Genomic DNA, 23,238 nt, shown 5'->3' on the forward strand with positions numbered 1-23,238 from the left:
CCCCTTTCTATTTGCCATGAAGTAATGGGACCAGATACCTCAATCTTAGTTTTTTTAATGTTGAGTTTTAAACCAGCTCTTTTATTACTCTACTCTTTCACCTTCATTAAAAGGCTCTTCAGTTTCTCTTTGCTTTCTGCCATTGGAGTGGTATCATCTGCGTATTTGAGGTTGTTGATATTTCTCCCCGTAATCTTGATTCCAGTTTGTAAGTCATCCAGCTGAACACTTTGCCTGATGTACTCTACATAGAAAAATAAGCAGGGTGACAATATACAACCTTGATGTACTTCTTTCCCAGTTTGGAATCTGTCCATTGTTCCATATCCAGTTCTAACTGTTACTTCTTGAACTGCATACAGGTTTCTCAGGAGACAGGTAAAGTGGTCTCATATTTCGAACTCTTTAAGAAATTTCCAGTTTGTTGTGATGCATACAGTCAGAGGCCTTTGCATAGTCAATGAAGCAGAAGTAGATGCTTTTCTAGAATTCTCTAGCTTTCTCTATGATCTAATGACTTTTGGCAATTTGATCTCTAGTTCCTTTGCCTTTTCTAAATCCAGCTTATACATCTGGAAGTTTTTGATTCAAGTACTGCTGAAGCCTAGCTTGAAAGATTTTGAGCACTACCTTGCTAGCATATGAAATGAACACAATTATGTGGTAGTTTGAACCTTCTTTGGCATTGCCCTCCTTTGAATTAGAATGAAAACTGACCTTTTCCAGTCCTGTGGCCACTGCTGAGTTTTCCAAATTTGCTGACATACTGAGTGTAGCACTACAACAATATCAGTTTTTAAATTTTTAAATAGCCCAGCTGGAATGCTATCACCTGCCCTAGCTTTGTCTATAGTAATGCTTCCTATAGCCTACTTGACTTCACACTCCAGGATGTCTGACTCTAGCTGAGTGACCACACCATCATGGTTATCTGGATCATCAAGACCTTTTTTGTATAGTTCTTCTGTTGTGAATTCTCCACCAGGGAAGCCCCTTGCATCTGTATTATTATTTATTTAATAATTATATTACAGAGGCATTGGGTTATAATAATTTTCATTCTCTGTGTATCTGTTTTTATGTATATGTGTGTGTATTGTCAGGTTTTAGTATGAGGATTGTGGTAGATTTGTAGAAATAAAGAGGTGTCCATTGTTTTCCATGCTCTGGGACTCTTAGCACAGACATTATCTGTTCTTTGTAAGCTGCGAAGAACTTTGTCATAAAATTCTCTGAATGTGTGCTATCTAATATGGTATAATAAGCACCTGGAATGTGGTTAATAATACTGAGGAACTGAACTTTTAAATTTTATCTTTATTTTAAATTTAATTTCTCATTAAAAATTGATACTTATCTTCAGTGTTGCAGACTTTTAAGGACAACCTGGTTATGAGTCTATGTTTTGTAGATTATGTAAAGTCAAAATATACAGATGAAGTATTTCTAATGAAAATTTATCAACCAGATTGAAATATATTTTAAATATAAAACATATCTTGGATTTTAAAGACTAAATACGAAAAAAAGTAAAATTAAAACCTTTTATGTTGATTTTTTGTTGACATGATAATCTTTTACCATGGCCACCTATATTGATAAATAAAACATGTCATTAAAATTAATTTTACTGTTTTATACTTTTATGCTTTTAGTGTAGGTATTAGAAAACTTAAAATTATAAATGTGGCTTGCATTTGTGACAGGCATTTTATTTCTATTAGACAGCATGGTTCTGAACCATGAGCTTTCCTAAACGGTTAGTAAAACTTCCTTAGTTTCTCACAGAATTACTGGTTCATTCAGTTCTCCTATATCTCCAGAATAAATTTTGATCATTTTTATTTTCCTGAAAAGTATTTGTTTCAAATGTATGAATGTAGTACTTTACAAATATTTTCTTGCTCCCTCCCTCCCTTTTTTTTTGGTAATGGTAAATGGTAGATCAGCTCTGGGATATAATAATTTCTGTTTTTGTGATTTTTAATTAACTTTATATCTGCTTTGATTTATTGATTGAAAAATATCTTTGGAATCAATTTACTTTTTCTTATTTGTAGGAATTACATTTTTCATTTTCTCTTCTGATAAAAATCCCTATTTTTTATAAAAAGATATCATCTAAGAACAGAGAAGTCAGTATTTATTTTATTTCTTTTTTTTTTTTTGGATTTTATTTATTTATTTTTTTTTTTTCAGTGGGTTTTGTCATACACGCTTTAACCTCTGAGCCACCCGGGAAGCCCCCCTATTTTATTTCTTATTCCATAAACTTTCCTGCACAATATTGTCTTGCTTCTAATTGATTAGATAAATTTTTAATAAGTATTTTCAATATTGCATGTTCTATGAAACATTTTCACTAATGTGAAAATATTTCAAAATAATGTTTATTGCATACAACAGTTTATTTTGTTCACATATATTTCATTTTTCCTTGTCCTTTCTTGCTTTACAATCCACTTTTGTAGAGAAAGCAATCATACTCTACTTAAAAAGAATAAGCAGTAGAAAATAATGTATTTAGCATTTAACATGTTCCAGGGATGTGCTAACTTCTTAATTAAAATTAAGAATATTTGATATTCACAGTCACTTTATGAAGTATGTACTGATGTTAGCCTCAGTTTGCAGATGGGAAAACCAGACCAAGAGGGACTGAGACCCATCCAAGGTTTCTCACCTATTGCACATGGACTCATAAGCCCCATGTGAGAGATCATTCTGTTAGTGTTTCATGCATAATACTAGAAAATATGGCAGAAAATATGGCAGACCTCTTTACAATGGATGTCTAGCATCAGAACATCAACATAGTTCATGCTAAGACTCCGTTGTCAGGCAGTTATCACATGCAGTTATATTCAGTGTTAATAAACTGCCCTACAGTGCACTCCTGTTGTGCTCTGGGCTTGGGTTCCCTATAATAGCCTAACAAAAATCTCTCATTCATCACCACTGAGGTGCTTTCTGTAAACAATTGTTTCCCTTAATCATTTCGGGGTGGGGGGGTGGAAATAGACATCAATTATCCATTTTTAATACCCTGTATCTTCAAATTAGAATTTTTGAAGTCTTATATCGATAGAATGGCAGAAAAGGAGAAATTTCACGCAGTTTATTTCTTTGGACAAGCAAAGACAAATCTCTGTCTTTACCCCTAATCTGTATCCCATTTGGTGTCAAATACCCTTTAAAATTAGTTTAGCTATGGTATAGTCCCTTGAAAAATTTAGATATTTAATAACAAATGGCTATGGTTCATTCATTTATGATTCTTTTCTTTCTTTCTTTCTTTTAAAGATAGTGTTTTTGGAAGAAGCATCCCAACAAGAAAAGCTGGCCAAAGAATGGTGCTTCAAGCCGTGTGAAATAAGAGAACTGAGCCACCAGTAAGTCAGAGTTAACGTCTTCCCTTTTACTTGATGCTATTAACTAGTCTCAAATGCTAAGAACCTGTCTTGAGAGACAGAGATGTCTTTCTCTTTTTTTAAGTATGAACTGGGGAAGAGAAGGTAATTAGAGAACATGGAGCTGAAAGACGGAAACTTTGAGAACTAGAGGCTGCCATCATTCATTTACTTTTTCAGCAAATATTTATTGTATTTATTACGTGCAAGAATAGGATCTGGAGGTGAAAATGATATGCAGAGTATTGGTCCTTACTGGGTTTATGGCCCATGGCGAAGAGAGAGCATAAATATGTGCACAGATAGGTAAGCATGACAGTGATGCCTTCTGTAAAGGAAGTAATTAGGGAGCATGATAGAGATAAACTAGTGGGAGGTGAGAGGAGGTTTAGGGAGGAAAAACTCTGACAGCATTTATAAGGAAGTTGTTACTCAAACTCTCAGTAATGTCTAACTCTTTGTGATCCCTTGGACTGTAGCACACCAGGCCTTCTGGTTCCTCACCATCTCTCAGAGTTTGCTCTAACTCATCTCCACTGAGTTGGTGGTGGCATCCAACCATCTCATCCTCTGTCATCCCCTTCTCCTCCTGCCTTCAGTCTTTCTGAGCATTAGCATCTTTTCCAATGAGTCAGTGCTTCACATCAGGTGGCCAAATTATTGGAGCTTCAGCTTCAGCATCAGTCCTTCCAATGTATATTTAGGGTTGATTTCCTTTAGGATTGACTGGTTTGATCTCATTGCAATGCAAGAGACTCTCAAGAGTCTTCTCCAGCACCACAGCTTAAAAGCATCAATTCTTTGGCACTCAGCCTTCTTTATAGTCCAATTCTCACATCCATACATCCATACAGGAAAAACCATAGCTTTGACTATATAGACCTATCTCCAAAAGATCACTTAAGCTATGATTTTATGTTTCAACTACTTTAGAGGTACAGGGCTTCCCAGGTGGCTCAGGGTAAAGGATCCACCTGCCAATGCAGGAGGCATGGGTTAGATCCCTGATCTGGGAAGATCCCCTGGAGAAGGAAATGGTAACACACTCCAGTATTCTTTCCTGAGAACCCCATGGATAGGAGAGCCTGGAGAGCTACAGTCCATGGGGGTCGCAAAGTGTCAGATACAACTTAGCAACTGAACAACAAAACCATTTGTACCAAATGTGTTTCCTGTGATTGGCCCACCCTCTTTATAGACTGGGTGATTTATCTTATAGAAATGGGCATATACCAAAACCAGGAAACCTTGATAAGCCAATCGTCCAAACCCACCCACAGGGAGGAACCATCACAATAAAGAGGAATCACAAACTTCCAGCATACAGAAAGACCACCCCAAACACAGCAATCTAAACAAGATGAAAAGGCAGAGAAGTATTGAGCAGGTAACGGAACATGATAAATGGCAACCAAACCAAAAAAGAGGAGGAAATAGGGAGTCTACCTGAAAAAGAATTCAGAATTATGATAGTAAAAATGATCCAAAATCTTGAAAACAAAATGGAGTTACAGATAAATAGCCTGGAGACAAGGATTGAGAAGATGAAAGAAATGTTTAACAAGGACCTAGAAGAAATAAAAAAAGAGTCAATATATAATGAATAATGCAATAAATGAGATCAAAAACACTCTGGAGGGAACCAACAGTAGAATAACAGAGGCAGAAGATAGGATTAGTGAGGTAGAAGGTAGAATGGTAGAAAGAAGTGAAGCAGAGAGGAAAAAAGAAAAAAGAACTAAAAGAAATGAGGACAACCTTAGGGACCTCCGGGACAATGTGAAACGCCCCAACATTCGAATCATAGGAGTCCCAGAAGAAGAAGACAAAAAGAAAGGCCATGAGAAAATACTTGAGGAGATCATAGTTGAAAACTTCTCTAAAATGGGGAAGGAAATAGCCACCCAAGTCCAAGAAACCCAGAGAGTCCCAAAAAGGATAAACCTAAGGCAAAACACCCCAAGACACATAGTAATCAAATCAACAAAGATCAAACACAAAGAGCAAATATTAAAAGCAACAAGGGAAAAAGAACAAATAACACACAAGGGGATTCCCATAAGGATAACAGCTGATCTTTCAATAGAAACTCTTCAGGCCAGAAGGGAATGGCAGGACATACTTAAAGTGATGAAAGAGAAAAACCTACAACCCAGATTACTGTACCCAGCAAGGATCTCATTCAAATATGAAGGAGAAATCAAAAGCTTTACAGACAAGCAAAAGCTGAGAGAATTCAGCATCACCAAACTAGCTCTTCAACAGATGCTAAAGGATCTTCTCTAGACAAGAAACACAGAAAAGGTTTATAAACTCGAACCCAAAACAACAAAGTAAATGGCAATGGGATCATACCTATCAATAATTACTTTAAATGTAAATGGGTTGAATGCCCCAACCAAAAGACAAAGACTGACTGAATGGATACAAAAACAAGACCCCTATATACGCTGTCTACAAGAGACCTACCTCGAAACAAAGGACACACACAGACTGAAAGTGAAGGGCTGGAAAAAGATATTTCATGTAAATGGAGACCAAAAGAAAGTAGGAGTAGCAATACTCATATCAGATAAAATAGACTTTGAAATAAAGGCCATTAAAAGAACAAAGAAGGACACTACATAATGATCAAAGGATCAATCCAAGAAGAAGACATAACAATTATAAATATATATGCACCCAACATAGGAGCACTGCAATATGTAAGACAATTGATCACAAGTATGAAAGGGGAAATTAACAGTAACACAATAATAGTAGGAGACTTTAATATCCCACTCACACCTAGATCAACAAAACAGAAAATTAACAAGGAAACACAAACTTTAAATGATACAATGGACCAGTTAGACCTAATTGATATCTATAGGACATTTCACCCCCAAACAATGAATTTCACATTTTTCTCAAGTGCACATGGAACCTTCTCCAGTATAGATCACATCCTGGGCCATAAATCTAGCTTTGGTGAATTCAAAAAAATTGAAATCATTTCAAGCTTCTTTTCTGATCACAATACAGTACAATTAGATGTTAACTACAGGAAAAAAAACTATTAAAAATACAAACATATGGAGGCTAAACAACATGCTTCTGAATAACCAACAAATCACAGAAGAAATCAAAAAAGAAATCAAAATATGCATAGAAATGAATGAAAATGAAAACACAACAACCCAAAACCTATGGGATTCAGTAAAAGTAGTGCTAAGGGGAAGGTTCATAGCAATACAAGCTTACCTCAAGAAACAAGTGAAAAATCAAATAAATAACCTAACTCTACACCTGAAGCAACTAGAAAAAGAAGAGATGAAGAGCTCCAGGGTTAGTAGAAGGAAAGAAATCATACAAAATTGGGGCAGAAATAAATGAAAAAGAAACAAAAGGGGCCAGAGCCAAAATCAAGAAAGCTGAAAGCTGGTTCTTTGATAAGAAAAATAAAATAGACAAACCATTAGCCAGACTCATCAGGAAAAAAAGGAAGAAGAATCAAATCAACAAAATTAGAAATGAAAATGTAGAAATCACAACAGACAACACAGAAATACAAAGGATCATAAGAGACTACTATCAGCAACTATATGCCAATAAAATGGACAATTTGGAAGAAATGGACAAATTCTTAGAAATCTATAACTTTCCAAAACTGAACCAGGAAGAAATAGAAAATCTTAACAGACCCATCACAAGCACAGAAATCAAAACTGTCATCAGAAGTCTTCCAACAAACAAAAGCCCAGGACCAGATGGCTTCACAGCTGAATTCTACCAAAAATTTAGAGAGGAGCTAACACCTGTCCTACTCAAACTCTTCCAGAAAATTGCAGAGGAAGGTAGGCTTCCAAACTCATTCTGTGAGGCCACCATCACTCTAATACCAAAACCAGACAAAGATGCCACAAAAAAGAAAACTACAGGCCAATATCACTGATGAACATAGATGCAAAAATCCTTAACAAAATTCTAGCAAAAGAATCCAACAACATATTAAAAACATCATACATCATGACCAAGTGGGCTTTATCTGGGGATGCAAGGGTTTTTCAATATTTGCAATTCAATCAATGTAATGATGCAGAGAAAGCCTTTGACAAAATTCAACATCCATTTATGATAAAAACCCTCCAGAAAGCAGGCAAAGAAGGAACATACCTCAACATAATAAAAGCCATATATGATAAACCCACAGCAAACATTATCCTCAATGGTGAAAAGTTGAAAGCATTTCCCCTAAAGTCAGGAATACGACAAGGGTGCCCACTCTCACCACTACTATTCAATATAGTTTTGGAAGTTTTGACCACAGCAATCAGAGCAGAAAAAGAAATAAAAGGAATCCAGATTGGAAAAGAAGTAAAACTCTCACTGTTTGCAGATGACATGATCCTCTATATAGAAAACCCTAAAGATTCCACCAGAAAATTACTAGAGCTAATCAATGAATATAGTAAAGTTTCAGGATATAAAATTAACACACAGAAATCCCTTGCATTCCTATACACTGAGAAAACAGAGGAATTAAGGAGACAATCCCATTCACCATTGCAACAAAAAGAATAAAACACTTAGGAATAAATATACCTCAAGAAAAAAAGACCTATATATAGAAAACTATAACACACTCATGAAAGAAATCAAAGAGGACACAAATAGATGGAGAATTATACCATATTCATGGATTAGAAGAATCAATTTGGTGAAAATGAGCATACTACCCAAAGCAATCTGTAGATTCAATGCAATCCCTATCAAGCTACCAATGGCATTTTTCAGAGAACTAGAACAAATAATTTCACAATTTGTATGGAAATACAAAAAACCTCAAATAGCCAAAGCAATCTGGAGAAAGAAGAATGGAACTGGAGGAATCAATCTGCCTGACTTCAGACTATACTACAAAGCTACAGTCATCAAGACAGTATGGTACTGGCACAAAGACAGAAATATAGATCAATGGAACAGAATAGAAAGCCCAGAGATAAATCCACGCACCTATGGACACCTTGTCTTTGACAAAGGAGACAAGAATATACAATGGAGAAAAGACAATCTCTTTAACAAGTGGTGCTGGGAAAACTGGTCAACCACTTGTAAAAGAGTGAATCTTGAACATTTTCTTATGCCATACACAAAACTAAACTCAAAATGGATTAAAGATCTAAATGTAAGACCAGAAACTATAAAACTCCTATTCGAAAACACAGTCAAAACACTCTCTGACATAAATCACAGCAGGATTCTCTATGACCCACCTCCCAGAATATTGGAAATAAAAGCAAAAATAATCAAATGAAGGAAAGTATAAGCAAGATGAAAAGAGAGCCTTCAGAATGGGAGAAAATAATAGCAAATGAAGCAACTGACAAAGAATTAATCTCAAAAATATACAAGCAGCTCATGCAGCTCAATTCCAGAAAAATAAAAGACCCAATCAAAAAAATGGGCCAAAGAACTAAGCAGATGTTTTTGCAAAGAAGACATACAGATGGCTAACAAACACATGAATAGATGCTCAACATTACTCATTATCAGAGAAATGCAAATCAAAACCCAATGAGATACATGTCACGCCAGTTAGAATGGCTGCTATCAAAAAGTCTACAAACAATAAATGCTGGAGAGGGTGTGGAGAAAAGGGAACCCTCTTACACTGTTGGTGCGAATGCAAACTAGTACAGCCGCTATGGAGAGCAGTGTGGAAATTACTTAAAAAACTGGAAATAGAACTGCCATATGACCCAGCAATCCCACTGCTGGGCATACATCCCAAGGAAACCAGAATTGAAAGAGACACGTGTACCCCAATGTTCAATGCAGCACTGTTTACAATAGCTAGGACATGGAAGTAACCTAGGTTTCCATAGGCAGATGAATGGATAAGAAAGCTGTGGTACATATACACAATGGAATATTACTCAGCTATTAAAAAGAATGCATTTGAATCAGTTCTAGTGAGGTGGATGAAACTGGAGCCTATTCTACAGAGCAAAGTAAGTGAGAAAGAAAAACACCAATACGGCATACTAATGCATATATGTGGAATTTAGAAAGATGGTAACAATGACCCTATATGCGAGACAGCAAGAGAGACACAGATGTAAAGAACAGGCTTTTGGTCTCTGTGGGAGAAGGCAAGGGTGGGATGATTTGAGAGACTGGCATTGTAACATATATAGTACCGTATGTGAAATAGATCACCAGTCCAGGTTTGATGCATGAGACAGGGTGCTTAGGGCTGGTGCACTGGGATGACTGAGAGACGGGATGGGGAGGGATGTGGGAGGGGGGTTCAGGATGGAGAACATATGTACACCCATTCTGATTCATGTGAATGTATGGCAAAAACCACTACAGTATTGTAAAGTAATTAGCCTCCAATTAAAATAAATAAATTTTAAAAAATGGGAATACTATTTTTAAATTCAAAGATTATATCTGGGTTTAGGCCAAGTATGTTTCCAAAGTCAATAAAAGTTCCAAAGTCAACCAAATAGTTTTCAGTCTACAAACACTTTAGGGTTTAGAATAATGTAGTGAGAACATTGAATTAGGAATCAGTACACCTGGCATGAATCCTCACCCTTCAGCTTTGCAGCTGTTAGATGGAAAGCAGGCACTTCACCTCTTTGAGCTTGTCTCCTGGGCTGTTAGCAAAGGATTGTCCTAGATGGTGTAGACGCCTCATCCACTGCAGCACATCTGTGAATTGTATTCCCCCTAAGGTTTTGAGGCAGAGATGCTGGTGACAGTCCAGAGAGATGGGGGACTGGCCCTAAAGTTTTGTTGCACTTTACATTTATACTCACATCTCTTACCTCCTTTTCTCTCCCTGCTGCCTCTCATGGGCTTAGAAGTATGCAGCCAATAGGCATGTGGATGAATCAGTGGTCATGGAAATCATTCTACCTCTGCTGTTACCATCTGCTTCCTCTTGGAGCATTTTCATCAGGATATACGCTGAGGAACAATTGACATTTATAAGTCACCTTCTTGCATGCCTTTATCGTGAAGGATCAGAAGAAGCTTTGGGAGTGGATGAGATGGAGGTTGGGAAAATGAGAGGATGGTGGAGTGTCTGGAGGATGTGGATCGAGGTGAATGCATCTGTGGATTTTATATCCTCTTGTTCTCTCTTTACGAGGCTGCTGTTAGAGTTAAATCCATCTAACAAATGCACATTCCAGGAGACCTATATGTCCTACACATAGAAAAGTGACAAGGGAAGAAAAAAATTAAATTAGCCTGGTGTGGATTTTTTTTAATGAAAATTATAACTGGAGCACTCAGCAGTGCTTTGATAGGAGTGGATCAGACTGCGACCATGGACCAGACAGATGTGGCAGAGCCAGGATTAGGGTGAGGCAAGTGAGGCATTCACCTCGAACACAGGAATTTAAGGGTGGAGAGGGCAAAAAACTTAGTAATCAAGATAAATAATAGTGTACTGCAGTATTTTAAAAAATAAAAATTAGGGTCGGGTGGAGAGGGAGGTGGGAGGGGGGATCGGGATGGGGAATACGTGTAACTCTATAGCTGATTCATGTCAATGTATGACAAAACCCACTGAAATGTTGTGAAGTAATTAGCCTCTAAGTAATAAAAAAAAAATAAAATAAATAAAATAAAAATTAATGCAAAAACCCCACAATGAGCAAATATAAAAAATTTTAATACGTACAAGATGTTGTTGTTATATCATACCCTTGCACTTTTTTTTGTGTGCAGCGAAAGAGTGGTTTTCAAACAGCCTGGGGTTCCCAGGCCCTTGAAATCATCATATCCCCTTGCAGGGCATGTTGATGAGGGTAGTAAACTGTGTAAGGGCAGACAGATTGGGTAACTTAGACTTTTAAATAGAGAGTCATGTGTCTTGATTGTAGGGTAGGGCTTTTACTAGCATTTTCCAGTTGATTAAAAGATAGGTGAGTGTTCTGATAAATGTACATAGGAGCACATATTGTTCTTTTTCCTCAGGTTCTGATCAGGCCTAGCCAGCACTCCAGATTTAGAATGTGAAGTTGATGGTTTTTATCAGGGGGAAGTTGAGGTTTTTATAAGGAAATTAGGATAGTGATTAAGTGAAAAGAAGGAAGTGGAAGAGTATAATAGGATGAGAAAGGAAAGCTTTTCCATCTTATCCTGCTTCAGCCTCCAAACCCCTCTGCTTTGCCTCCAGTTTGACTTTTGATAATGACAGTTACTACAAGTGATGTCTTGAGTGGAGAACTGAGTTCTAAGCCTGGCTGGGTCACTAATGAGATCGCTATCCTCAAACTTCCTTTTGTTCTTTCTGTAAAGTGAGTAGCTGGGCTCAATGATGGCTTATCTCAATGCAGCCCTGACAGCCCATATTCCTGCATGTACTGCTTTCTGTATTAATCTTGGACTCTAACTTTGATTAGGTGAATGTTTCTATTAATAAGCATTTCATAATACTTTGTTTCCTAAAAAAGGATTGCTAGGCTTTCTGCATGAAAGTTAAACTTTTAATAAGACAAATCCTCATTCCCTGTTGCCTATGAAGACATTGTCCCCTGCCTTATGTCCTTCTTCCATCTCTGCTATCTTCATAATATGCTCAGGTTTCTCCTAATGGGAAACAAAAGTGACTTTCACTCTTCCCCTATATTACCATTCTAACCTTCACTACCAAATAGTTTTTGTCTCCACTTGTCTTTCCTATTCATGGCTCTTTCGTTAGCACCTAGGACAGTAACTAAGACATATTTGGGCTGGGTAAGTACTTAGGTAATAAAGTACTTGCCTACATGAAATCAGGTGTCTCCCCAATCACTGTATGGAAATGAGTGCTCTCTCAGCGTACTGACTCTTGCAGTTTTTGACAGAGGTCACTGTCCTTCCCTTCATTGCCATCCTTGACACCTCTCTGTCATGGGTCTCTGTCTTCCTGACAGTGACTGTGCCTAGACTGAGCATGACCTTCTCTTCCTCAATCTTACTCTTTTAAGTGGAGGGTACTGTTCAAGGCTTAGTTTTACTTTTGTTCTTTTTTCTACAGAAATCTCTTATACCACCAACTTCTAGGGCTACCTAATCAGGGGAGACTGTCACATCTGAATCCCATTTATAACTCTGTGAGCTCTTATCCCATGTGTTCAATCGTTTTTTGGAGACTTGCAGGTCATACTTTGTAGGTTTAGTATGACATTGCCTCTGCCTCATAGTGGACTTTCTCTCTGTACTTTATGTCATATGTTCAGCCTCACATGCTCAAAAGCCTACTCTCTTTGAATCTTTCCCCTCCTCTACTACCTAGAGCTAATAAAAGATCAAGTTCTCTCCCACATACTTATACTTTTCCTTTATTCAGAAATGCTCTCATGCTTGACAGATTGAAAGGGTGTCCCCATGCATGCCTGTCACCACCAGATTTATCTTCCTGAACCCAGGCTTCAATATGTCACAGTTCTGCCAAAGAAAATAAAAAACAGAGGATCAAGTATTCTCATGACTCCCTCCCTCCTAGCTGCAGAGTAACAAATATATATTAATTCACTAAACTGAGCATTCAAATCCTTTTCTTTAAAAACTTTTTGTAACTGTTTTTTTAGGAAACGTTTTTATATAATAAAGTGCCTAGATAGTTATACAATTTGATACATTTTGACAAATATATTTTTCAGACACCCCAATCAAGATATAAAACGTTCTTATCATCCTAGAAAGTTCCCTTATGCTCTTCCAGTCACTCTCGAGCCCCTCATCAGCAGCTACTGTGTGATTTCTGTCATACTGATTACTTTTTGAACATTATATAAATGTAATAACTCAATATGTACTCTTTTGTGTCTGGATTCTTCCATTCAAAATAATGTTTTTGAGATTCACTCATATTGTATATATTAGCAGTTCAATCTCTTTCATTGCCAAATAGTATTTGGTTGTACTAATATCCCAGTTTGTTTATGTATTTTCTGGTGGTATTTAGATTATTCCCAATTTGCGACTAGTATAAATAAAAACCATATAAACAGTCTTATACAGTCTTTCTTGTAAACATATGATTTATTTACTTGGGTAAATTACCAGGGGTGAAATTGCTCCTTCTATCTCTCTGTCTTGGTCTCCATCTTTTTATGTTTGTCCTCCCTCTCTTTTATATACTCACACAAATGCACACACACACACACACACAGATGTCTTCACTCATCCCTAATCTCCTCAAATAAATTATAGTCTCTTTAAGGACAAGAAAATGTCCTATTTTTCTTTGGACTCAATGCTTAGCAGAGTTTCTTAAACAGAATAGATACTTGGGAAATATTTGATTGAACAGTTCAACTACATGAAGAAGTCACACAGCCATTCCATTTTATGGTGAGTCCTTCGGCCCCAAGGACTAAAGTGTCCGCTGAGCACAGTGACTAATACCGGAGAGGAATCTATGTTTCCTTCTCCCGCGATGCATGCCCCCACATTGTAGACTCATTGCACACTGCCTTCTTGACATACTTGTAGATTGTCACCGCTTTTCATTTCCAGAGTGAATGAAAAATTCTGAGGGTGGTGACCAAGACTGTGGAGGCTACTGCCTGGGCTTGAATCTAGGCTCCAGAGCTGAAGTTGAATGATTACTTTTTTCCAGCTATTTAAATTTCCCAAGCTTTAGGTTTACTCTTTTGTGGCTGGGGATTACAGTACTACTTCATGTGTTTGTTGTGAGTATTACATCATCTTCACAACTACTTTTTTTGGTGCTTTCCATTACCGAGGCACTGTGTTTACAAATGCTAACTCAATCCTCACAACAGCCCTATTGTGAAACTACTATCTCCATTTTATATGGGGAAACTGAGTCACAGAAAGGTTAAATAATATGTTGAATATACCACTTCCATTTTACGGTGGGGCCTAAATTCAAAATCAGGCAGTCTGTTAGAAACAAAACAAAAAAAATCAGGCAGTCTTAGTCAAGAATGTATATATGTAACCCCTATCATAAACTGCCTTCCACAAATGAGATATTTAGAATGATGTACCCAGTGCCCAGTACATGTCCAATTTTAGTAAACATTGTCTGCTGTCACCATCATCTTTATCATCATCCCCACCATACATAGTTTTCATTAAAAAAAAAAAACAATAAGGCATTTATAGATACTAGTGGCTTTGTCTTTCATTAGATTATATACATTTGAATTGGTCCTATGAGGGATTCTTTGTTATGTCAAATTTTGAGTTCAAGTTCTTTATGTATATAAAAATGTAACTACTATTTACTTGCAGTGATGGTGGCGGTGGTGCTTCCTGTCTTTTAACAAATATCTGCTTGGATGTAATTAGATACTAGATACCAGTGAACTGGATGATTTCTTTGGAAAAGCTTTAGGTATCTATTAGCATTGGGCGGCCTCAATTCTGAGGGTAGTGTCTCTGAAAACACCTTTCAAGGAGTTTCTGTGATAAGAGTTAATAGAAATAGGAATATTGGTTGGTGCAACAGTGGGAGTGATCAGAAGCATCTGGAGAATGGTTGTCATATCACTGCAATTGTATCTTCACTTAGCTGTTTACACCTCTCACCCACTGACACGCTCATCTTCTCAGATTGCCCATCCCTCACCAGCGTTATTCTCTTGCTACTTCTATTTCAGAACGTAGCCCCTGCATCACATGGAGAAGGACTAGATTTCTGGTAGTCAACCAAGGTTCAAATGACCATTGGGACTAAACTTGTGGATACTTTCTCTCATCATCAGTCATCCTCGGTGACTTGTGTGTAATTCCTCATCCTGGCTCTGGAAGCTTTGACTTCCTCTTTCATCTTTGCTCTCTGTTCTACAGCCCCTAGTTTTAGGAACAAAATCCTACGGTTAAATCACAGCTTCACACATTTCTTGGGCAACGACTGTTTGCTTCTGCCCAGTGCTGTGTTTTTTCCTCCTTGCAACATCTTTGGTTAACTTCACACCAAGTCATTCCAATTCAGGACTGTGTCTCCCCTAGCAGAGTTTCATTTTTATTTTCTGACTTCTATATGATATAATTTACATTCACCTCATTGCATCTACTCTGGGTGGGATAAACAGTTAAATCACTGTCTAGAGCAAACATGATTTAAAGATATGGAAAATGACTAAAGATGTTATTAAATTCTTTTCTCCCTGTCTTAATTTCCAGTGAGTTCTTCATGCCGGGGCTGGTCGACACACACATCCATGCCCCTCAATACTCCTTTGCCGGGAGTAATGTGGACCTCCCACGTTTGGAATGGTTGACCAAGTACACATTTCCTACAGAACACAAATTCCAGAGCATTGACTTTGCTGAAGAAGTATATACCAGAGTTGTTGTAAGTATCCTGCATATGAGTATTGGTGTATTATATTCAGTCATCTATAGAAACATCCATTTCTTGGGGGCAGATTTAAGTTGTTAAAAACAGGCAGTTAAGACCATCATGAACTATAGAGATGTTTTTAGTTCTTTCATAGCTCAGTGAGTGTGTGACCACTTCACCTACACAGCTAGTCACTAGCCAAGAAACACCTGAATCTAAATCCTCAAATCCCCTGGCTTCTCATTACTCTATTTTTTTTTTTTTTTTTTTTTACTAAATTTGGGTTTAATGCGTACGTGTATTCCTTTACCCCTCCCAACCCACGGTGCTGTTCTGGGTACCATATGGAATAGCTGTGTAACCTTTGGAAAGTTCTGTGACTCACTTTCCCCATCTGTAAAGAAAAAAAAAAAGATAATGACAGTACCTGCTTCTTAGGATTGTTATGGTAATTAAGCAAGTCTGTACTTGTTAAGCTCTTAAAATAGTGCCTGACATATGTATTTGCTTCAAGAAATATCCAGGGAAATCTAAAATTAAAATTAGTTAGAAGGATATCACATTATTTTGGTGGCTTTGAAAGGAAGGAAACTAGGATGGTCCCCTGTTGCAGGGCGTGCGGGAATGTGGTGAATATTAGCCCACTAGAGGGAACTGTGGAGCTAGTTTGGTCTGAGGACAGTGGCTGCAGTGTGTGCCAACTGTGGGGTGGCCAAAAAGCTTGTTTGGGTCTTTCTATAACATCTTACAGAAAAATATTAACAACCTTTTTGGCCAACCCAGCATATACTAAAGGCCCTGAAATAACCTTCCTTTCACGCTCTGAAGAAAACCAGCTCCCTTTATCTACTCCAACCCTATGCCCAATCGATTCAGCAGCCAGAGATAACTTCTGCATTTGAGAATTAAAGCTGCAAATATCTTATCTAACCACTAACTCTTGTCGTGTAGAACACTTAGTCTGAACATTCCTGCATTTTTGTTAGACCCATTGATGGATATTCTCTTAAAGTAATGTTGTGATGATGATAATATAATAAGCCTTATACAGTGACCTAGCCTTCCTGCCAGTTTCCCACATCTTGCAGCATCCAAGCCTTGAACAGTAAAAGCAAGTGTTGTCATTTATATATTTGCCATGCTTAGTTATAAATTCAAGTGTAATTGTGAATTTTACATATTTAGCATGGATCCACACGACATCAGGAAAACTGAGAGGGACTAAAGCTGTGTAGGAAGTTGCTAGTGCATTGTGTTAATGAATCGTATTTAACCACACCAAATCTGTTTATTCTCAAAATTTATTTTTACCTTGCATTGTTCTAAAAAGGGTTAGAGATATCTTAAAATTGCATTATGTACAAGAGAAGAAAATGAGTCATGAAATCACACCAAAGAAAAAAATAAACAAAGAAAAATGTATACTATGGGGGGTTCATGCATTTGTTAGAATCTGTCACAAATTTGGCTTTAACTGAACCAGAGAGGGAAATCAAAGTATTTGCTGTCAGGGAGTACAAAATAGGAGAAATAGGTGTTACTCTCAACAAGTATTTTCAGTGTACACATCCTCTGTTTCTGATTGTGAGCCAGGCCCATAGACTTGATAGAGTTGGATGAGCTGAGAGTATAATGGGCATCCCCTTAAAAGTTGAGATTTGCTAATTAGAATCTGTCCCTTAGGCTGAAGATCGCCTGTGGCAATTCAAACCAGGGTGCTGAGGCAGTACCCGTGAACCGAGACATTTTTTGTTTTGTTTTTTTATTGTCTCCCTCAGGAAACAGTCCTGGATCTATAAATAGGCAATCAAGACCCCAGAGTTTTGCACAGTGATAATTTAATCTGAAAATAATTTAAAGTATATGTTAGCAAACATCTCTTGAGATTGTTGAGAAAAAAATTCCAGTAAGTCAGTCCTGGAATAGTTCCCTTTAAACATTGCAAACTGGATGAGAAATTGAAATTTCAAATTGGACTTTGGACCGGAATGAACTAGAAAGACTGGAAAGTTCAGGAATTGGTGTATTATATAGATTAATATGAGTCAAAGGACTGGAGAATGAGATTCTTTGTAAATATACTAAGACAAACTGGTTGCAGACATTCTCCTGGATAATAGAATGAATATGTTTACTCTATGGGGTTATTGAAAATTCAGCAGATGAATTCAGTTAATTCCAAAGAGGTATCAAATCATTAAAGTACCAGGTAAAAAGACAAGAGGTCAGGAACACTCTATTCCCCTATTTTAGCTTATGGAAATTATATAATCTGATAAGGGGCCTGTTGATAGTGGCTTTGAAGCTCATGGTCATATTAACTTTTTTCTTTTTTTTTTAATAAGGGATTTCCCTCGTGGCCCACTGGCTAATACTCCAAGCCACCAATGCAGGGGGCCCAGGTTTGATTCCTGGTCAGGTAACAAGATCCCACGTACCTCAACTAAGAGTTTGAATGATGTAACTAAAATCCAGCACAGCCAATTAAGTAAATACATACAAAAATAAATATTTTTAAAAATAAATTTATTTTTTAAATGTTTCTTTGGATACCAAAAACATTTTGTATCGGGGTATAGCTGATTAACAATGTTGTGGTTGTTTCAGGTGACCAGTGAAGGAACTCAGTCATACATATACATGTATCCATTCTCCACCAAACACCACTCCCATCCAGCCTGGCATATAACATTGAGCAGACTTCCACATCCTATACAATAGGTCTTTGTTGGTTATCAATTTTAAATATAGCAGTATGTATATGACCTTTCTTTAACTATCCCCTCCCTTCCTGGCAACTGTAAGTTCGTTTTCAAAGTTGGTTGAGTCTCTATCTTGCAAGAAAGATCATTTGTATTGTTTCCATTTTGATTCCACATAGAAGGGATGTCATATGCTATTTCTCCTTCTCTGTCTGACTTAGGTCACTCAGTATGACACTCTCTAGGTCATCCATCTAGCTGCAAATGGCATTATTTCTTTTTTTTTGAGATAGCTGAGTAATATTCCATTGTATATATGTACCACATCTTCTTTATCCATTCCTCTGTTGATAGACATCTAGGTTGCTTCCGTGTCTTGCTATTGTAGACAATGCTGCAGTGAACATTGCGGTGCATGTATCTTTTCAGGCCATGTTTTTCTCTGGATATATGCCCAGGAGTGAGATTGCAGGGTTATATGGTAGCTCTATTTTTACTTTTTTAAGGAACCTCCATACTGTTCTCCATAGTGGCTGAACCAATTTACATTCCCACCAGCAGTGCAGAAGGGTTCCCTTCTCTCCACATTGTCTCCAGCATTTGGTCATATTAAGTTCACAGTCTATTTTGAGCTCAAAAGGGTTGGTCTCAAGAACTGACAATTCTTATAAAGAATTAAAAGCTGGGGGGAAAAAAAAAAGCTGGGGAAAGGTTGGGCAACACAGCCACAATGTTGATGTTATTCCCATTAGATTTCTTTATAAATGGGAAAAATGCAAAATCAATTATTCATGGAAGAGCCCTCTCAAAAACTTATGAGAAACCAGGGTGGAACAGGGCCCTGGGACAGCCAAACACAGAACATGTGAAGAAGAACAGTAGCTGCATTTTAAATGGCTTATCCAGTAAAATTTTAAAACTGGATTCGTTCCTTAATTTTTAAATTACATACAGAAGGCACTCACAGTTGGCTGAACTCAGTGGGTACCAATATGAGTGGCTTTGTGTGTTCCTCCTCCTATTCTTCCTTGCCTCTCTTCCTCCCCGACCTTTCCCCCCTCGCCTTCTCTGCGGGCTCTCCTTGTCCTGTTCCTTAAATGTAATTTAAGCTGATTCTTGAACTTTCTAGTCTCTCTCATTTGTTCCAGTCCAGTTTGAAACTGCAGTTTCTCATCTAGAAGCCTTTCTATTTGAGAACCTTTATCTCCCCTGACTCAGAGAAAGGACTTGCTCTTGGGGTCTGGTAGTATTACTTCCACTGTCATCATAGCTAATTAACTGAAAATTTCCATTTGAGCTCTTCTTCAAGCCTGTTTTAGAAAGGTGTTTAAAGTGTTGAGAGTTTAGAAAATGCCAGATACACTTCTGGTTTTTTTTTTTCTTTTATTTTTTTTTATTAATTAAAAAAAATTTTTTTTTATTAGTTGGAGGCTAATTACTTCACAACATTTCAGTGGGTTTTGTCATACATTGACATGAATCAGCCATAGAGTTACACGTATTCCCCATCCCGATCCCCTCTCCCACCTCCCTCTCCACCCGACTCCTCAGGGTCCTCCCAGTGCACCAGGCCCGAGCACTTGTCTCATGCATCCCACCTGGGCTGGTGATCTGTTTCACCATAGATAATATACATGCTGTTCTCTCGAAACATCCCACCCTCACCTTCTCCCACAGAGTTCAAAAGTCTGTTCTGTACTTCTGAGTCTCTTTTTCTTTTTTGCATATAGGGTTATCGTTACCATCTTTCTAAATTTCATATGAGTTTCATTTTATTCGGGCTGGTAAATGTAACTTGTGTGGTTACTTTTCTTGGTAATTGGATGGATGGATGGTTTAGTTGCTAAGTCGTGTCCGACTCTTGCGACCCCATGGACTGTAGCTCCTCTGTCTGTGGGATTCTCCAGGCAAGAATACTGTAGTGGGTTGCCATTTTCTTCTCCATTCTTAGTTCACTGTTATTTTATGACCTAACAAAAGGTCAACTTTTATGATTATTCTGTACACTTTTAAAAAGACTGTTTTTGGTCTGTCAAAATGACTTTTGAAAAAATATCTATTAAATTAGGTTGTTATAAGTGTTACAAGTCTTCTATCATTTTCGTCTATAATCTCCCATTTAATAGGATAAGAAACTTATTCTTCTCTTCTTCAAGATAGAACCTCCCTCACCATGTCCTGTGTTACATCATGTGAGATTTTAGTTCCAGTTTTTTTTTCACCATCTAAATTTAAAGTGTTTTAAATTTGGATCCCCAGTCTTTCTTTTGGATTCATTTTCTTAGAATATAGACGATGGTAATCTTTTCTAATAAAGTGGGTGATAATCCAAACCCTTGAATTACCAAAAGTTTGTTCTGACTCTTGAATGATGCAATTTAGCTCTAGAGAGAATTCTTGATTTGCTCACCACCATCCAATGTACCAATGTAAATCTGGTTTTCTTTCCTTTCTAGTTACTTTGCTGTCCTACAGGATTTTCTTCATCCTTGATGTTCTGAAATTTCACTTATAGATCTGTTCTTTTTTTTCAGCACATTTCTTTAATATAGTATCATTTCCATTTTGGGAAATAAATCTTTCTCATGCACGTGTGCTCATTCAATTTCTCTGCCTCTTTACCCGTCCCCCACCCCCCTACCCCCCGCCATTTCTCTTGCTCTTAGTATATTTTCCCTTCCAATGTGCTCTTTCTTTTGGTAACTCTTCTTAGAAAAACAGTGACATTTCTGTATATACTTTTATGCTACATTCTTAGAGAATGCCAGTAGCCCAACTTTGCAAGTCATTAATTCACTCTTGCTGCTCAGTAGCCCATTCCTCTTTCAAGGATACTGTATCCTGTTATATACATGTAAAAATGCTAATTTTAGATCATTTTATACCTCTGATTGTTTTAGTTTGGTCTGCTTCCTCATGCATTCATTCAGCAATATTCACTAAGCCCTGGCTTCCCTGGTGGCTCAGACGGTAAATCGTCTGCCTGCAATGCGGGAGACCTGGGTTTGATCCCTGGGTCAGGAAGATCCCCTGGAGAAGGAAATGGCAACCCACTCCAGTACTCTTGCCTGGAAAATCCCAAGGATGGAGGAGCCTGGTAGGCTACAGTCCATGGGGTCGCAAAGAGTCGGACACAACTGAGTGAATTCAGTTTATTTCACACTAGGATGCAAGCACTTTCCTGGCAGATGGAGATTGAGTTCAATGCCTCTGTCAAGATGTTAACTTTCCTCTTCAGCATATGATTCTGGCAGAAAGCTAGTGCATCCTTTTCTGTAGCTGACAGGTTCTAAACATCCTTTACTTACAGTCATTCATATTTTATTTCATGTGCTAAGTGTCTTAAAATTTGAAAATACTGACATAAAAATCCAGTTTTCCTAATTCTCTTGACCTTCAAGATGAACTGACATCACTGATCTCTAACAATTGGCTGAAGCTGAGCAGAGGCTGCTAGGGTAGGGCGTGTTCTTTCCTATTATCACACTGGTTGCCGGGTAAGCTTCATTCTAGGATGAACAGCGAAGGCAGTGAATAGCCATTTTAATTGTGGATCCTAAATGTCACTGTGAGGACATCTTTCTTCTAGAGCCATTTATCTTCTCTAGAAAGAAGTCCTTCAGTCCTGCCAGAACTGGTGGAAGTAGTACATGTGACATTTTGGGGAAGATGACCATGGGTCCCAGAGTCAGCCACCTATCTACTTAAGCCTCTTCCTTTCAGCCTGTGCCTCACCTTGTCCTTTTGGGCTTGTATTCTCTAAATACTATAAAATTTCTGCAAAGAGTAAATCTCTTTTGCAAGGAACGGCTGATTTCAACAGGAAAGAGTCCTGCCAAGGTTTAATCATCTGTATACGCACTTTCAGCCAATTCCCTGTTAAAACCACATGTTTCTCTCTTTTTCCAAGTTGCCTCCAAGGTTTTTATTCATGTTTTTTTCTTCTGTGAAGACGTTAAAATATTTCCTCTGCTCATGTCTCCTCTCTCTTCATGGGTTAATAAATGTTAACACTCCATTATATTATTTTAGTGGAGATTTCCTGAGGAAGAGAGATAGAAACATGTGATCAATCTGCCAGTTTGAACTAAATAGCTGGCTGAATAATTTTATCCTGTAATTTCTAGAATAAATTGTATTTATTCCTTCCCAATAAAGTTTGCATATCCATAAACAATCCTAAAAAGTCAGGAATTAGTATCACATTTTATAAATTCTGCAACACAGAATCTTGTGAATCTAGGAAATCAAAAGTTCTAACATTTTTGAAATATGAATACTTTTGCCATTTACCTTAATTACATTTCATGTCGAGATGGCATTCCTTTAAGTAAAAACATCTTAAAATTGAAAACCAAAATTCCATCTTCATGTGTATATACCATGCGACTTTTCTGGGCACAGGCAATTCATGGTTTTTGTGATTTATTTTTAGAGGAGAACACTAAAGAATGGAACAACCACAGCTTGTTACTTTGGAACAATTCACACTGACTCATCACTGCTTCTTGCGGAAATTACAGGTGAGGAGATAAAAGGATGATTTATGGGCACATGAAGCAGACAGGTGGGACCATGCTGGCAGGGACTTATACTTGTGAGCAGTCTTGCTTTTTAATTGCTAGAATTTGAGCACTGCACGTCTTGTAAGTGATTAGGTATTTGTGTATTACTGTGGCCCTTGAAATCTTTCTATTGTTTAAGTAATTTGATTATTTACTTTTTGGTTTTGGTTGTAGGATGACGTAAATAGGTCTGTATTAATTTAGGGCTTTTTGGAGCAGATTTACTAATGCTAGCAATGACCACAGTTTATTATAAT

The 23,238-nt window shown here is 37.5% G+C and overlaps 1 protein-coding gene across 1 annotated transcript in view; it reads left to right on the forward strand.

Moving 5' to 3' along the window:
* The window catches only part of GDA (guanine deaminase), a 95,045-nt gene that overhangs the window by 43,336 nt on the left and 28,471 nt on the right, over positions 1 to 23,238 (forward strand). Inside the window, exons 2-4 of the mRNA XM_065908151.1 lie at positions 3,304 to 3,392; positions 15,555 to 15,726; positions 22,852 to 22,939. Coding sequence (XP_065764223.1) covers positions 3,304 to 3,392; positions 15,555 to 15,726; positions 22,852 to 22,939 — 349 coding nt within the window. The remainder of the gene's footprint in view (positions 1 to 3,303; positions 3,393 to 15,554; positions 15,727 to 22,851; positions 22,940 to 23,238) is intronic.

This window comes from Muntiacus reevesi, chromosome 17, assembly GCF_963930625.1.
Source record: "Muntiacus reevesi chromosome 17, mMunRee1.1, whole genome shotgun sequence".
In the NCBI taxonomy this organism is placed as follows: domain Eukaryota; kingdom Metazoa; phylum Chordata; class Mammalia; order Artiodactyla; family Cervidae; genus Muntiacus; species Muntiacus reevesi.